This window comes from Lycium barbarum, chromosome 12 (genome assembly GCF_019175385.1).
Source record: "Lycium barbarum isolate Lr01 chromosome 12, ASM1917538v2, whole genome shotgun sequence".
Lineage (NCBI taxonomy): Eukaryota > Viridiplantae > Streptophyta > Magnoliopsida > Solanales > Solanaceae > Lycium > Lycium barbarum.
The window spans coordinates 87,541,750-87,554,056 of record NC_083348.1 but is presented as its reverse complement, the minus strand read 5'-3'; the positions used below and the strand labels follow the sequence as shown (position 1 = coordinate 87,554,056).

The 12,307-nt window shown below is 33.3% G+C and overlaps 1 protein-coding gene across 1 annotated transcript in view; it reads left to right on the top strand.

The window, feature by feature from the left end:
• Window positions 1-12,307, top strand: part of LOC132624609 ((3S,6E)-nerolidol synthase 1-like) — a 28,441-nt gene that overhangs the window by 12,964 nt on the left and 3,170 nt on the right. Inside the window, exons 2-3 of the mRNA XM_060339364.1 lie at window positions 8,706-8,791; window positions 9,062-9,192. Of these exons, the coding sequence (XP_060195347.1) occupies window positions 8,706-8,791; window positions 9,062-9,192 (217 nt within the window). The remainder of the gene's footprint in view (window positions 1-8,705; window positions 8,792-9,061; window positions 9,193-12,307) is intronic.

Below are 12,307 nucleotides of genomic sequence, written 5' to 3'. Positions count from 1 at the left end.
TCCCCCTAAAAATCAAATCTTTCAGTCGCAAAAATCCCTAAAATACGAGTTCTATTGGCAGTTTTAATCTTGTTTGTTATCAGTAAAAAATACTGAATCAATTCTTCGTTTGCCTTGGTGTTGTTGCGAATCCGAGCATCGCAAGTTCGGATTCGATTGTGTTCGAGTAGATATCGAAGCCCCGCACCCATTTCGCTGCACCTGCAAAAGGTAAATTTCCTTCCCTTAGATTATTTTTTCAGTATTCGTTTGTAGTGTTGAGAAACTGTTCAGGTGCTCTGTTTGGTTTATTCGTATTTCATTTTTTCGTTCGTAGTTATTTTAGTTGTATTAAGCATGTGTAATCCTGTCTAGTTTAGTTTTTTGTGACATTTACAGCTTTATGTGCAAGTTTGGATTAATTAGGCGTTTCAAGTTTGTCTTTGTTTTGCCTATATGTCTTTGGAATATCACGTGACAATTTGATTTAGGCAACCTGTAATCGTACTTTGTGCATTAGCTTTCTTTCCTAGGATTAGTTAGCCTGAATTAATTTAATCTAGGTTACGATTCTGTAATTTTAGTCTACAATTATTTCATTATGCTACAAAAGGTTAGATTCATTCAGTTGCATTCTAAATTAGTGAGTTAAGCCATCACTGTTCTGTAGGCTTGGTCCTGTTTTGTGCGTGTAAGAATATTCTATATCTTTAAATCCTGTTTGGTGTTATCTAAATCATTGTTTCACTACTTGAAACTGTCAGTCGTAGTTTGAGTTTCATAGTTGATAGTGAGGAAGCTCTGTTGATAAAGTAACAGTTTAGCCAAAAATCTTAAAAGAAATCAGTCCAGCACATCTTTTGAACACGCTCCCTTGTCCACTACGTGGTCTGTTACTATATTCTAGGTAAAATATGTAGTCAAATATGAATGAACACCTCTTTTCTTTGCTCTAATCATATCTTGAACAACCTGTTTCCATATTAGTATAAGACAATAGGGAACTAGTCACCTAATATGCACAATCCTCTGTTCAAAAGAATTAAAAATTTGTCATGCTGAAAGATTTGGGTGAATTGGTCATAACTAAAGGACAGTTGATTAGTTTTTTCTCCTCTCTCTAGAAATTCTGAACTTGTTCTTGTTTGGATCTCTTCATGAGTGTTGATTCCATGAAAGCTTTACATTCATCTTCTATGTGTGTTTGTCGTATACGAAGTAGATACAACTTGCATATCTTGAAGTGCATACAAGGGAGTACATTTTGTATACTTTGGCCAGATATAAGACCTGTTTTCATTTGTTTGGCCAGAATACTTCCCCTTTGAAATAACCATCTTCTAATGGTTGTATAAAAAATAGAATCATGAATGTTGGTCTGATCGGTTCTCATTCCGTACTGGCTGTTTACCTGATTAGTTGCGACTAGTTGCTATGTCAGTGTGGATTCATTGTTGCATTGTTTGAAAAGCTGTATTACATTTAGCATGATCAGTTTAATAAAGAAGATATACATTCATTTGATTGGGTTGATTGAAACTGTGTGTCATAATCATGCCTACAAATCTGTCTATAGTTTTGAACATGACCTGAACCTCCGAATGTTAGTCTTATGAAGTATATTGCCACTGCTATGCATATTCTATTGCCTAGCATATTTTGTAGTTAATTGTGTGAAACTCACTGCCACTGCTATGCAGACTCTGTGCTGAGCGTACTTTGTAGTTAGTTTCGCGATGTTCACTGTCACTGCTAGGCAGATTCTGTGCCTTAGTATACTGCAAAATGTTTTAATTTCGTTAAGGCAGTGTTCAATCTCTTCATTTTGGGTTATGCCATCCGATGTATGTCAACTAGTTGGTTTTGCTTAATCTCTGTTAATTGATTATGAAATAAATGGCCAGATCTGCCCTCAAAAGAAAGGAAAAATGTTGTGATGATTTTGGCTCTATTTAAAGTTCGTATATGATGGTGTATTGCAGGCATATTGGGTTGGGCTGTATATACTGATGTATATCACCAGTATATCTTAGTTAATATGAATGTGTATACATAGAAAATACTTAAATATACACAATGATATACATAATCTACTGACTTGTTTCAAGTTTAATTTTTACATGTTTATCCTCATTCATTGATTATATGCTAATCCTTTCCTTTCGTTTTGTGCATGACCAATCGTATACGAGTCCGAGAGACTCGTTCTTCTTCCGCATTCGGTTTGGGCAAAGGTCCAACGTGAACGAAACCTCTTCCGTGTCAACCCAACAGCAGCCCAGAACAATATAAAAAAAGAGACTGCTGGGCCAAGGCCCCAATAGCAGTCCAGATCCACAGCAATACAAGAAAAGCTGCTGGGCCGAAGCCCAAACAGCGCATAGGCCCAACAATCCCAAAATGGGCTGGGCCCATTTGATTTACTTTTATATATTTCATTTTCATTCGATTTGTATTATGTGACTAACATTTTACTTTGTTTTATTCTTCTTGATTTAGATGAACTTAGTTAATTTAGTGAGTTAACTTTAACATATTGGGTAGTAAATTTAGGAGAAAAACTCACAAGCAATCTCCCATAAGTTTCATTTTCTCCTTTTATATTTATAATATACATAATATTTACCCCCTAGAATAATTGATAGCATAAATTCTTTTGAGTTAGAGGAATCATATTTTAGTGTCTTAATTTCAGAACGTCATCAACACGCAAACGTATTTTAAAATAACTCTACAGATTTTGAGCCAATCTTGTATATTCTTGATTAAGCTAATGGATAAAGATAATAAAAAATGGACAAAAGAAAGCTATTAGCTATTTCGTATTTTTTCATACTCCTAAAACTAAAGTCAATTAATATCTCATTGTTTAGTTCGTTCAAATATTTATTAAAGCATTGCATAAATTTACGTCTTCTTTACTTATATGTTAGATTATCCTATTTTCGTATAGACTCATTTTATTATGCTACTTCCTTTTAAAATTATTGATAATTATTATAAATTTTATTTCAAATATCATTCTAAGATTTCCTTTTATAAAGAATTGGTCTTATTTCAATAGCCTTCTTATTTAAAGCGTTAGCAACATTTATAAAACCTTTGTTTCAAATAGCATTCTAAAATCTCCTCTTATATGAATTACTAGTCCCATTCTTTTTTTTTTTTTTTTAAATAGCATCATTATTTGAAGTCCTTCTATAAATGGCATTTAAAATCTTCTTTTGCACAAATCGTTATATCTTTCTATAAGTCTTATTTGCACAAGATATTTTCTTAAAATTTAAATACTATATCCAATATTAATTAATTAATCTAAGTTTGGTCGGATAACCGTAAGTTAACGGATTCTAAAGGATGCCTAACCCCTTCCCTTTAGGATAATATAGAACCCTTACCTAGAATCACATTGGTTAAGCAGACCATTAACAGAGGTTTAGTTTTAACTTTACCTTAGTTAATATCTAGGTGTCCTAATTCACCGTTAAAATTAATTAGGTGGCGACTCCTTAAAATAAACAAAAGCATATTTAGGAATCTCCAATATGTCGTACTCCGCTTCAACTCCCGGGTTAAAATGGGGTATAACAATTAGTACTCATATAAAATTACATGATATCGTAATAGTTGCGCGATAACATTTTTAAAGTGTAAAAGTAAGTAGTAAAATAAATGCGATGCGTTTTCGCGTAAGATGATAAATAGGAATGTTAAAAGTGATCATGACGATCATAATATTAAGTGATGGCAATATGATGACAACAACAACAACAACAACAACAACAACAACAACAACAACAACAACAACAACAACAAGCCCAGTATAATCCCACCATGTGGGGTCTGGGGAGGGTAGAGTGTACGCAGACCTAACTCCCACCTTGAAAGGTAGGGCGGCTGTTTCCGAAAGACCCTCGGCTCAAGAGAGGAGAACAAGACAAAAGGTTAGATAGGACCAAGCATATCGAAAACAATAAGAAAGCAAGGAATAACAAAAGCGAGAAAGTCTTGGTAGAACAGTTCGGAAAGAAAGGAGCATTAACTACTATAGATAACTAAGATACCCAAAGTACAACAGCCCAACAAATATAAGCAGCAATCCAATGCAGAAATCAAATGGCAATAAACAAATGAGCAAACTACAACTACTATGGTGAAAGGATTAGCCACCTAGCCTTCTATCCTAATCTGAGTCCTCCACAGCCTCCTATCTAAGGTCATGTCCTCGGTGAGCTGAAACTGTGCCATATCCTGTCTAATCAACTCTCCCCAATACTTCTTCGGCCTCCCTTTGCCTCTCCTGAAGCCGTCCATAGCCAACCTCTCACACCTCCGCACTGGGGCATCTGTGTCTCTCCTCTTCACATGCCCAAACCATCTCAGCCTCGCTTCCCGCATCTTGTCTTCCACCGATGCCACTCCCACGTTGTCTCGGATATCTTCATTCCTAATTCTATCCCTCCTAGTGTGCCCACACATCCACCGCAGCATTCGCATTTCCGTGACTTTCATCTTCTGAACGTGAAATTTCTTGACTGGCCAACACTCCGTCCCGTACAGTAAGGTCGGTCTAACCACCACTTTGTAGAACTTGCCTTTAAGTTTTGGTGGCACTTTCTTATCACACAGCACTCCGGAGGCGAGCCTCCATTTCATCCACCCTGCACCAATACGATGTGAAACATCGTCGTCGATATCCCCATCTCCTTGTATAATAGACCCAAGATACTTGAAACTTCATTTCTTTTGAATGGCCTGGGTACCAAGCCTCACTTCCTCGTCAGCCTCACGCGGTAGGCCACTGAACTTGCACTCCGAGTATTCTGTCTTGGTCCTACTCAATCTAAATCCTTTAGACTCCAACGTCTGTCTCCAGCCCTCCAGCTTATCGTTAACTCCGTTGCGAGTCTCGTCAATCAGGACTATGTCATCCGCGAACAACATACACCAAGGCACCTCACCTTGTATTTGTCGCGTCAATTCATCCATCACTAGGGCGAATAGAAACGGGCTAAGAGATGATCCCTGATGCAACCCCATCATAACAGGAAAGTGCTCCGAGTCTCCTCCTACCATCCTTACCCTAGTCTTAGCTCCATCATACATGTCTTTTATCGCTCTAATGTACACCACAGGTACACCTTTAGCCTACAAGCATCTCCATAGGACCTCTCTTGGCACTTTGTCGTAGGCCTTTTCTAGGTCAATGAATACCATGTGCAAGTTCCTCTTCCGCTCCCTATACCGCTCCACCAATCTCCTTACAATATGAATGGCTTCTGTAGTCGAGCGCCCCGGCATGAATCCAAACTGGTTCTCTGAAATAGACACACTTTTCCTCACCCTCATTTCCACCACCCTTTCCCATACTTTCATAGTGTGGCTTAGCAGCTTGATACCTCTATAGTTGTTGCAGCTTTGAATGTCACCCTTGTTCTTGTACACGGGAATCATTGTACTCCACCTCCATTCTTCCGGCATCTTCGCTGTCTTGAAAATGACATTAAACAACCCAGTCAGCCACTCCAAGCCTACCCTGCCTGCATTCTTCCAAAATTCCCCAGGAATCTCGTCAGGTTCGGTCGCTCTTCCCCTGCGCATCCTACGAACAGCTCCCTTAACCTCCTCAACCTTTATACTCCTACAATACCCAAAGTTGCGACGGATGTTAATATGATGAAAATAATAATAATAACAATAATAATAGTAGTAATAATAATAATAATAATAATAATAATAATAATAATAATAATAATAATAATAATAATAATAATAATAATAATAATAATAATAATAATAATAATAATAATAATAATAATAATAATAATAATAGCCAATGACTATAGTTGGATAATGAAAAACGACGATATTAATAAAAGCTAAATTGTAATAAAATATAAATAATTGTTCTTAAGTTATCAAAAATATTAAAAGCGCAAATAAATATTTTGGAAGAAAGGCGGGACAAAATTGGGTGTCAACAATATTTTTTTTTTATGACATTAATCTCTTTTCACATTTATTAGAGTAAGAATAAAAATGAAAAAGTAATTAAATTCTATCTTATTTTAAAATATAAATATTTTAAGTATATTTATTTAGTAAACATAACAAATAAATGACATGGCAGAATAGCAAATACAACAGTTAAATATCTAGATTAGATCTCAAGCTAATATAAGAAAAGAAAGGAAATTGTATGGTTTGGCTACTTAACTTTTGAAGAAAAACAATAATATGGAGTCCATGTTTTTTACTGTACAATAATTTCATCTGCTCACACTAATGGGTTGATACGCATGTGGCAATGAATCCACCATTATTGACTTAATGAAAATACGTTGGGAATTACATGAATATTATTTATTTTTTAATATGGGGTGCACGTATTTTTTTTTTGACATTATTTTTTTTTAATATGGGATCCACTTTTTTTTTTTTTTATATTGCTTGATTTTTTTAGTATGAGATCTACTTTTTTTTTTTACATGAGTTTGGAGATGGTGGGGTTCACTTTTTTTTTTTTTAAATGTTGCTTGTTGTTTTTACTATGAGGTTCACTTTGTTTTTGACCGACGATGATCCACTTTACCACTGTATAGAAACTCATATTTCTATATAGTAAAATAATATTATACAAGTCAACCGACAAAGAGAATTAGTTGGTACTTGAGCACAATATTACTTGGTACTAGTACTATTTACCAGGTATCCTCTCAAGTACCCATAGTCTCAAACTCTCTACCAGCATCTATGGGTTCTTCTGAATTTAAGGTATTACCAACTTCCTATTTTTGCAAAATTAAACTCGAGCAGAGTAGATATAGTGCTATTCTATGAATAATATTGCTTTTGATCTAAAATAGGAGTCCTTTTATCAATAATTAAATATGTTTCGAAATATTTAATGTTTTTTAAAAAAGCAATAAACCAGTTATTGCTTTTTTTCTTCTTCAAATCTACCCTGTTCGATTAGTAGAATTAATTAATCAGGATGTTTAAGGAGAGAAAAAATGATAATTTAGATAAATACTCTAATTATAGTTATTAAATAACTTTCTTAAAGCGTGTACGAAAATCTTGAACACATATAATATGTGCACATTGAGTTCTGGCTACTTTATTATTTGTCACATTTTAAATGTTGCTTTAACTTTTTTCACATTCATTAAGAAAACAATAAATATAAAGTATATATTCTATTTAATTAAAGTAAATTATTTTTACTTTTAAATACTTTGCATTCTTCTTTAATATTAAGAGTATAGTAGGAAAAAATTGCCAACTTTAATTTTGAATTTCTAAAGTGACACTTACTTTGAATATTTTTTTAAGCTAAAGTAATTGTTAATTTGAGATGAAGTATTACTCCTTATGGATCAAAAAGAGTGTCCACTTAATTTTTTTTCCTTGAATAAAAAAGAGTGTCCACTTATAAAATCAAGAAAAAATTTACCTTATTTTTTCAGATTTGCCCCTATTAAGTGCTATGTAATCAAATCCCCATACCTATTTAATTAGAGATAGTTTAGTCAAATTGCCTCTTTTTGTCTAGGAGTTAGTAGTCAAGTTACCTCTTTTTGTCTAGGAGTTAGTAGTCAAATTACCTCTTTTTGTCTAGGAGTTAGTATTTTCTTAAGGGGTGTGTAAATGACTAAGTGAACACTTTTTTTTTTTTTTTTAACGGGAGGGAGTACTAAATTGCATCTTTCACAAATTCATGGGCATTTGTTAACTTATTGTTGAAACAATTTCCATTGTAAATTTTTTAAAGATATTATCCTATAGCAAGATAACAGGTGGCCAGGACTGGAGACTTCCAAAAAAATTGGACTGTGACATGTCATCCCAGATAAGGTATAATACGAGGTTAAGCAATTAAGAGAGTTCAATGAAATTCATTGAACTTCTCTCTCATATAACCCGAAGTGTAATTATACGGACGCTGCTAAATGGCCACACAAAATTGGCGCAAATGTGGCCACACTTAGTGAAAAGACTACTATAACCTTAATCTAATTTTGTAATATATTTCCCTCCAAAACATACTAATAAATATAGTGACTTATCCCTATTCCCAAAATGCATTGATCAACTAAATATGATCCATGTTTTCACTGAAGATGAAAAGCGTGGAAGGAGTACTCGACAATATGCATGCATTCACACATCCACTATTCGGCAAGAAGCTGAAATTTAATTTCTTGAAATGTGCAATTTTAAAAAATTATAGTTAAAAAAAAAAAAACTTTTTGACTACTCAAATAAATAATACTTCACATAAAATGGGACTGAACGAGTAAATAATATGAACTGGATGAAATACATAACAAATTCATGAATAAGTCACGCACCAATTATTTTTCTCCAAATTCATTACATTGTGATATAAATTGTGACATTTTGACAATCAAGTGTTTTCATTAGGGCTGGGCGTTCGGTATTCGGTTCGGTATTTTTAAAGTTCGGGTTCGGTAATTGAAAGTATATACCAAATACCGAACTTTCAAACTTCGGTTCGGTAATTCGGTAATCGGTAAATCAAACTTCGGTTCGGTACGGTATTCGGTAATACCATTTTTTTGCTAGCGGCTGCATTCATTCATCATGTGCAAGAGATATTTTCAATATACAAGCTTACTTGAAATTCACATTTTGTAATTTCACAGTTTTATTTCACAATTTCACAGTTTTATTTACTTGAAATTCACATTTTGTAACTACAGGACATTGAGATGGATCCGCGAAGAGGAAGAGAGGATAGCAGCCAACAAAGAAACTGCAATCAAATGTGTAATTATCGACATGACAGGTCAGTTGAAGAGAAAAAAAAATGACAACATTTGCTCATCTTTTAATTTGTATCCAATATGTTGAGTAACAAAATTATGTCTTCGTTCACCAGCTGTATCAACCATAGATTCAAGTTGAATCGACACTATATGTGAACTAAGAAGGACGCTGGATAAACGGTCTCTTAAGGTAAATCCATCAGCCACATAAAATATGCTTCTTTGTTTCCCTTCATTAGTCAAATATTTTTCTTACAAACATTTGTTGTCCTTTTTCACTTTTCATCCAGGTGGGAATGTTATGGAAAAGTTGCATGAATCTAGTGCTCTTGAGGGCTTCGGATTAAATGGAATATATCTAACTGTTTCTGAAGCAGTGGCTGATATCTCATCTTTGTGGAAGAATGAACCTGAATTGTCAGTATAAGATTTGCATTGTCAAGAAAAAAATTGAAGTGGCATGTGATGTAAGTATGATGTATCACTAGTTTGATAGGAAAAAGGCAATACTCCCCCGTCCCTTTCATCCCAGTAAGCATTCCAACAGCCACAAGAATCTTATAGTGCAAAGACTCAGGATTTCAGTTTGGATTATTCGGTATTCGGTATTTACCGAATTACCGAACGGTATAATGTTAAATATCGAATACCGAAACCGAAATATTAAATTTTACATTTTAGTCCCGAATACCGAACCGAAAACCGAATTCCCGAATACCGAAATAGCCGGTTCGGTTCGGTAATTCGGTTTTCGGTATTTTATGCCCAGCCCTAGTTTTCATAGGCCATAAACCGAACCAATTAGACTATAATGCATCATACATCATACATGACACAACTACTGTCTATCAAATAAACATTTTGGTTAGTGGAGTTGTTATAGAAAAAAGGAAAAATAAAAATAAAAAAATACATTGATGTGGTACGTACAGTCATCCCTTTATTTGACTTTGAATAAATTTATAATCTAAAGAGCAAAATGAGCTTTTTGAATTATTCCTTAATCTATTCAGTCAGAAAAATTAAGAAAAAAAAAAAGGATTGTATACAACAAAAAGGAGGGAAAATATCAACATTAATTATTTTATGGGAAAAGATGTAGGTGTGCATCTTTTGAGAATCTTCGTTTATTGGGAAAAAGTAAAATTAAATCGATGAGAGAGACACTTTTGAATTAAAATCAAATTTAGAGGAAGGGTAGCAATGTAATTAATATAACATAAATGACAATTTGAGTCACTGTGGTCAACATTAATGTGGCCAAAAGACCTTTCTCTAATTATACAGCAAAAAACTCGCCGTACTACTCAAGTTGCACAGGACTCAAAGCACGAGTAATAAAGCCAGGTTGGTTTACAATTTTCTATAATTAAATAACTAGTCCAAGAAAGATTCATGAATAGATCCGAAATGTCTTCACTTTGCATAAGCTCTTTCTTATGGAGTACGTTACGAATAACCAGTTCTATCATGGATACATTCATTTCACAAAATTGCTGCAAAAAATAAAAGAAAAGAAAAAAAATAACAAAAGTTTTTACAATTGCACAATCTTTGAAGTAACTCGATCCCTTCAAGATCAACGAAAGTATATTTCGCATTCAAACAATTAATAGAACCTTCTAAAAGTTTGCAGTGGGTTCTTATACAGTCGTCTAATTGTTACTTAATTTTTTCTTTAATGCAATACTGACATAAGATGTTTATTTAGATTTCTGTTTTACAAAAGTATGTTTACAAATTTTCTTTTCATACTAGATGTGACGGGCCCAATGATGTTCTCTTCATTTCAAAATAAGTGACGTTTTCACTTTTTCATTTTGTTTCAAAATAAGTGTGTTTTACATATATTTTATTTCAAAATAAGTGATATTTCACATAATCAAGGAGGCATTAATGATGTTCTTCCAATTTTACACTCATTTAAAACTAAAGAGCTACATCTTTTTCAAGATATTTAAGGGTAAGTTAGTAAAAATACATCTTCGTTTTTAGGAATGAGTAGTTTTGTAAAAGAATGTGACCATGCTAAAAGCACCACTTATTTTGAAATGGAGGGAATATCACATGAGCACACATGACGATCTTTTTATTGGTAGATCAAAGTATTCACTTTCTCTTATTGCGTTGTTTTTCTAACGGTTTTATTGGATATTCCATCTTTTATTTTTAGACATGTGTTACATCTTCTGATGTCAGCTTAATATAAAACTCCTTCCTTCCCCATACAAAAATTGATCGACTAAAATGTAATACATAGATGCATTTAGTTTTTAAAATGTTGTATTTGTATAGACTTCCCCCGTAATTATAAAGATATCATGTGTAAACTATAATAAACCAATGAATTGGTATGAAAAAGTGGACCATAATAGTGTGCTATAATTCTTTAAGCTAAAAATAAATAGGAATTCTACAGTATTGCTTAGAGGCTACAATACTCAGTTTTTGGAAGTTACCGTGGACGATTACAATTCTAGGACCCACAGTTCTTAAAAGATGTATCTGACTACAATTCTTTAAAGAGGATACGAATAAACAAATTAAAATGGTCCGGTATTTTCGTCCAAATAGGAAAAAGTACACACATAATGCTATTGAGTACAACAGGCCTAAAGCAGACAAACTATCAAATTCTAAAGATACCCCCCAGAGTTGAATTTAGTGTCATACAAGTGCACACGTCGATCCGATTCTGAACTGACTCTTCTAATATAGTAAAAATGTTTAGAAACTTTTCTTTTCATCTCTACGAAAAAAGAGTAGGAGCAGTAGTTTAAGGGGAGAAATGAGAATTTTCAAATTTAGACTAGTTGGTCATAAGTCATAACATGCGTCGTAGTATGGACAAAATATACTTAATTAATCCTCCAAATTTTTCTAATATTGTTTATTTGTGTGATAATTATTTCCTCCATCTTACAAGTCTCCATTAGTGAGACCAGCCCCAGTTAAAAGCATGGATAATACTATAATGTGGAGGGTTTAACATTGTCTAAAATTTTAAATAAATCTATCCAAGAATATATTTGAATCTCGCTCGACTCAGATGGTTTATTTGGGATGTACTTCAAGAAGTCTAAGTGATCAGCGTCTAGTAAGAAATATGATACAATTCATTAGTAATGGTTCGAATTTCACAGTATATTCTTCTACAAATTTGGTTCTTTACCTTGAATTACGAACACGATGAAAATATTTTTTATATAATTACCAAGAAATAAAATATATTTAAGGGGCAAAATTATATATATGATAAGTTGAGCGGTCAAAGTGAATATATTAATGATTGAAGAGGGCTAATGGAAATATGAGAATTTGAGGAGTAAAAGTGACAAGATTAAAAATTAAAGGACAAGAATGGAAATATAGAAAAATAAATGGACACAACGTTACCAATAGAATTTAAATTCTATACAATGATAGTGCAAAAAATATTTATACAATCAGGTTATTTAAAATTTAATTCTATGTAATTCTATTTAATAAGCATTCATTTTCTCATTTAAAGGCTTTAGGCTGATTTATTCTTCTAA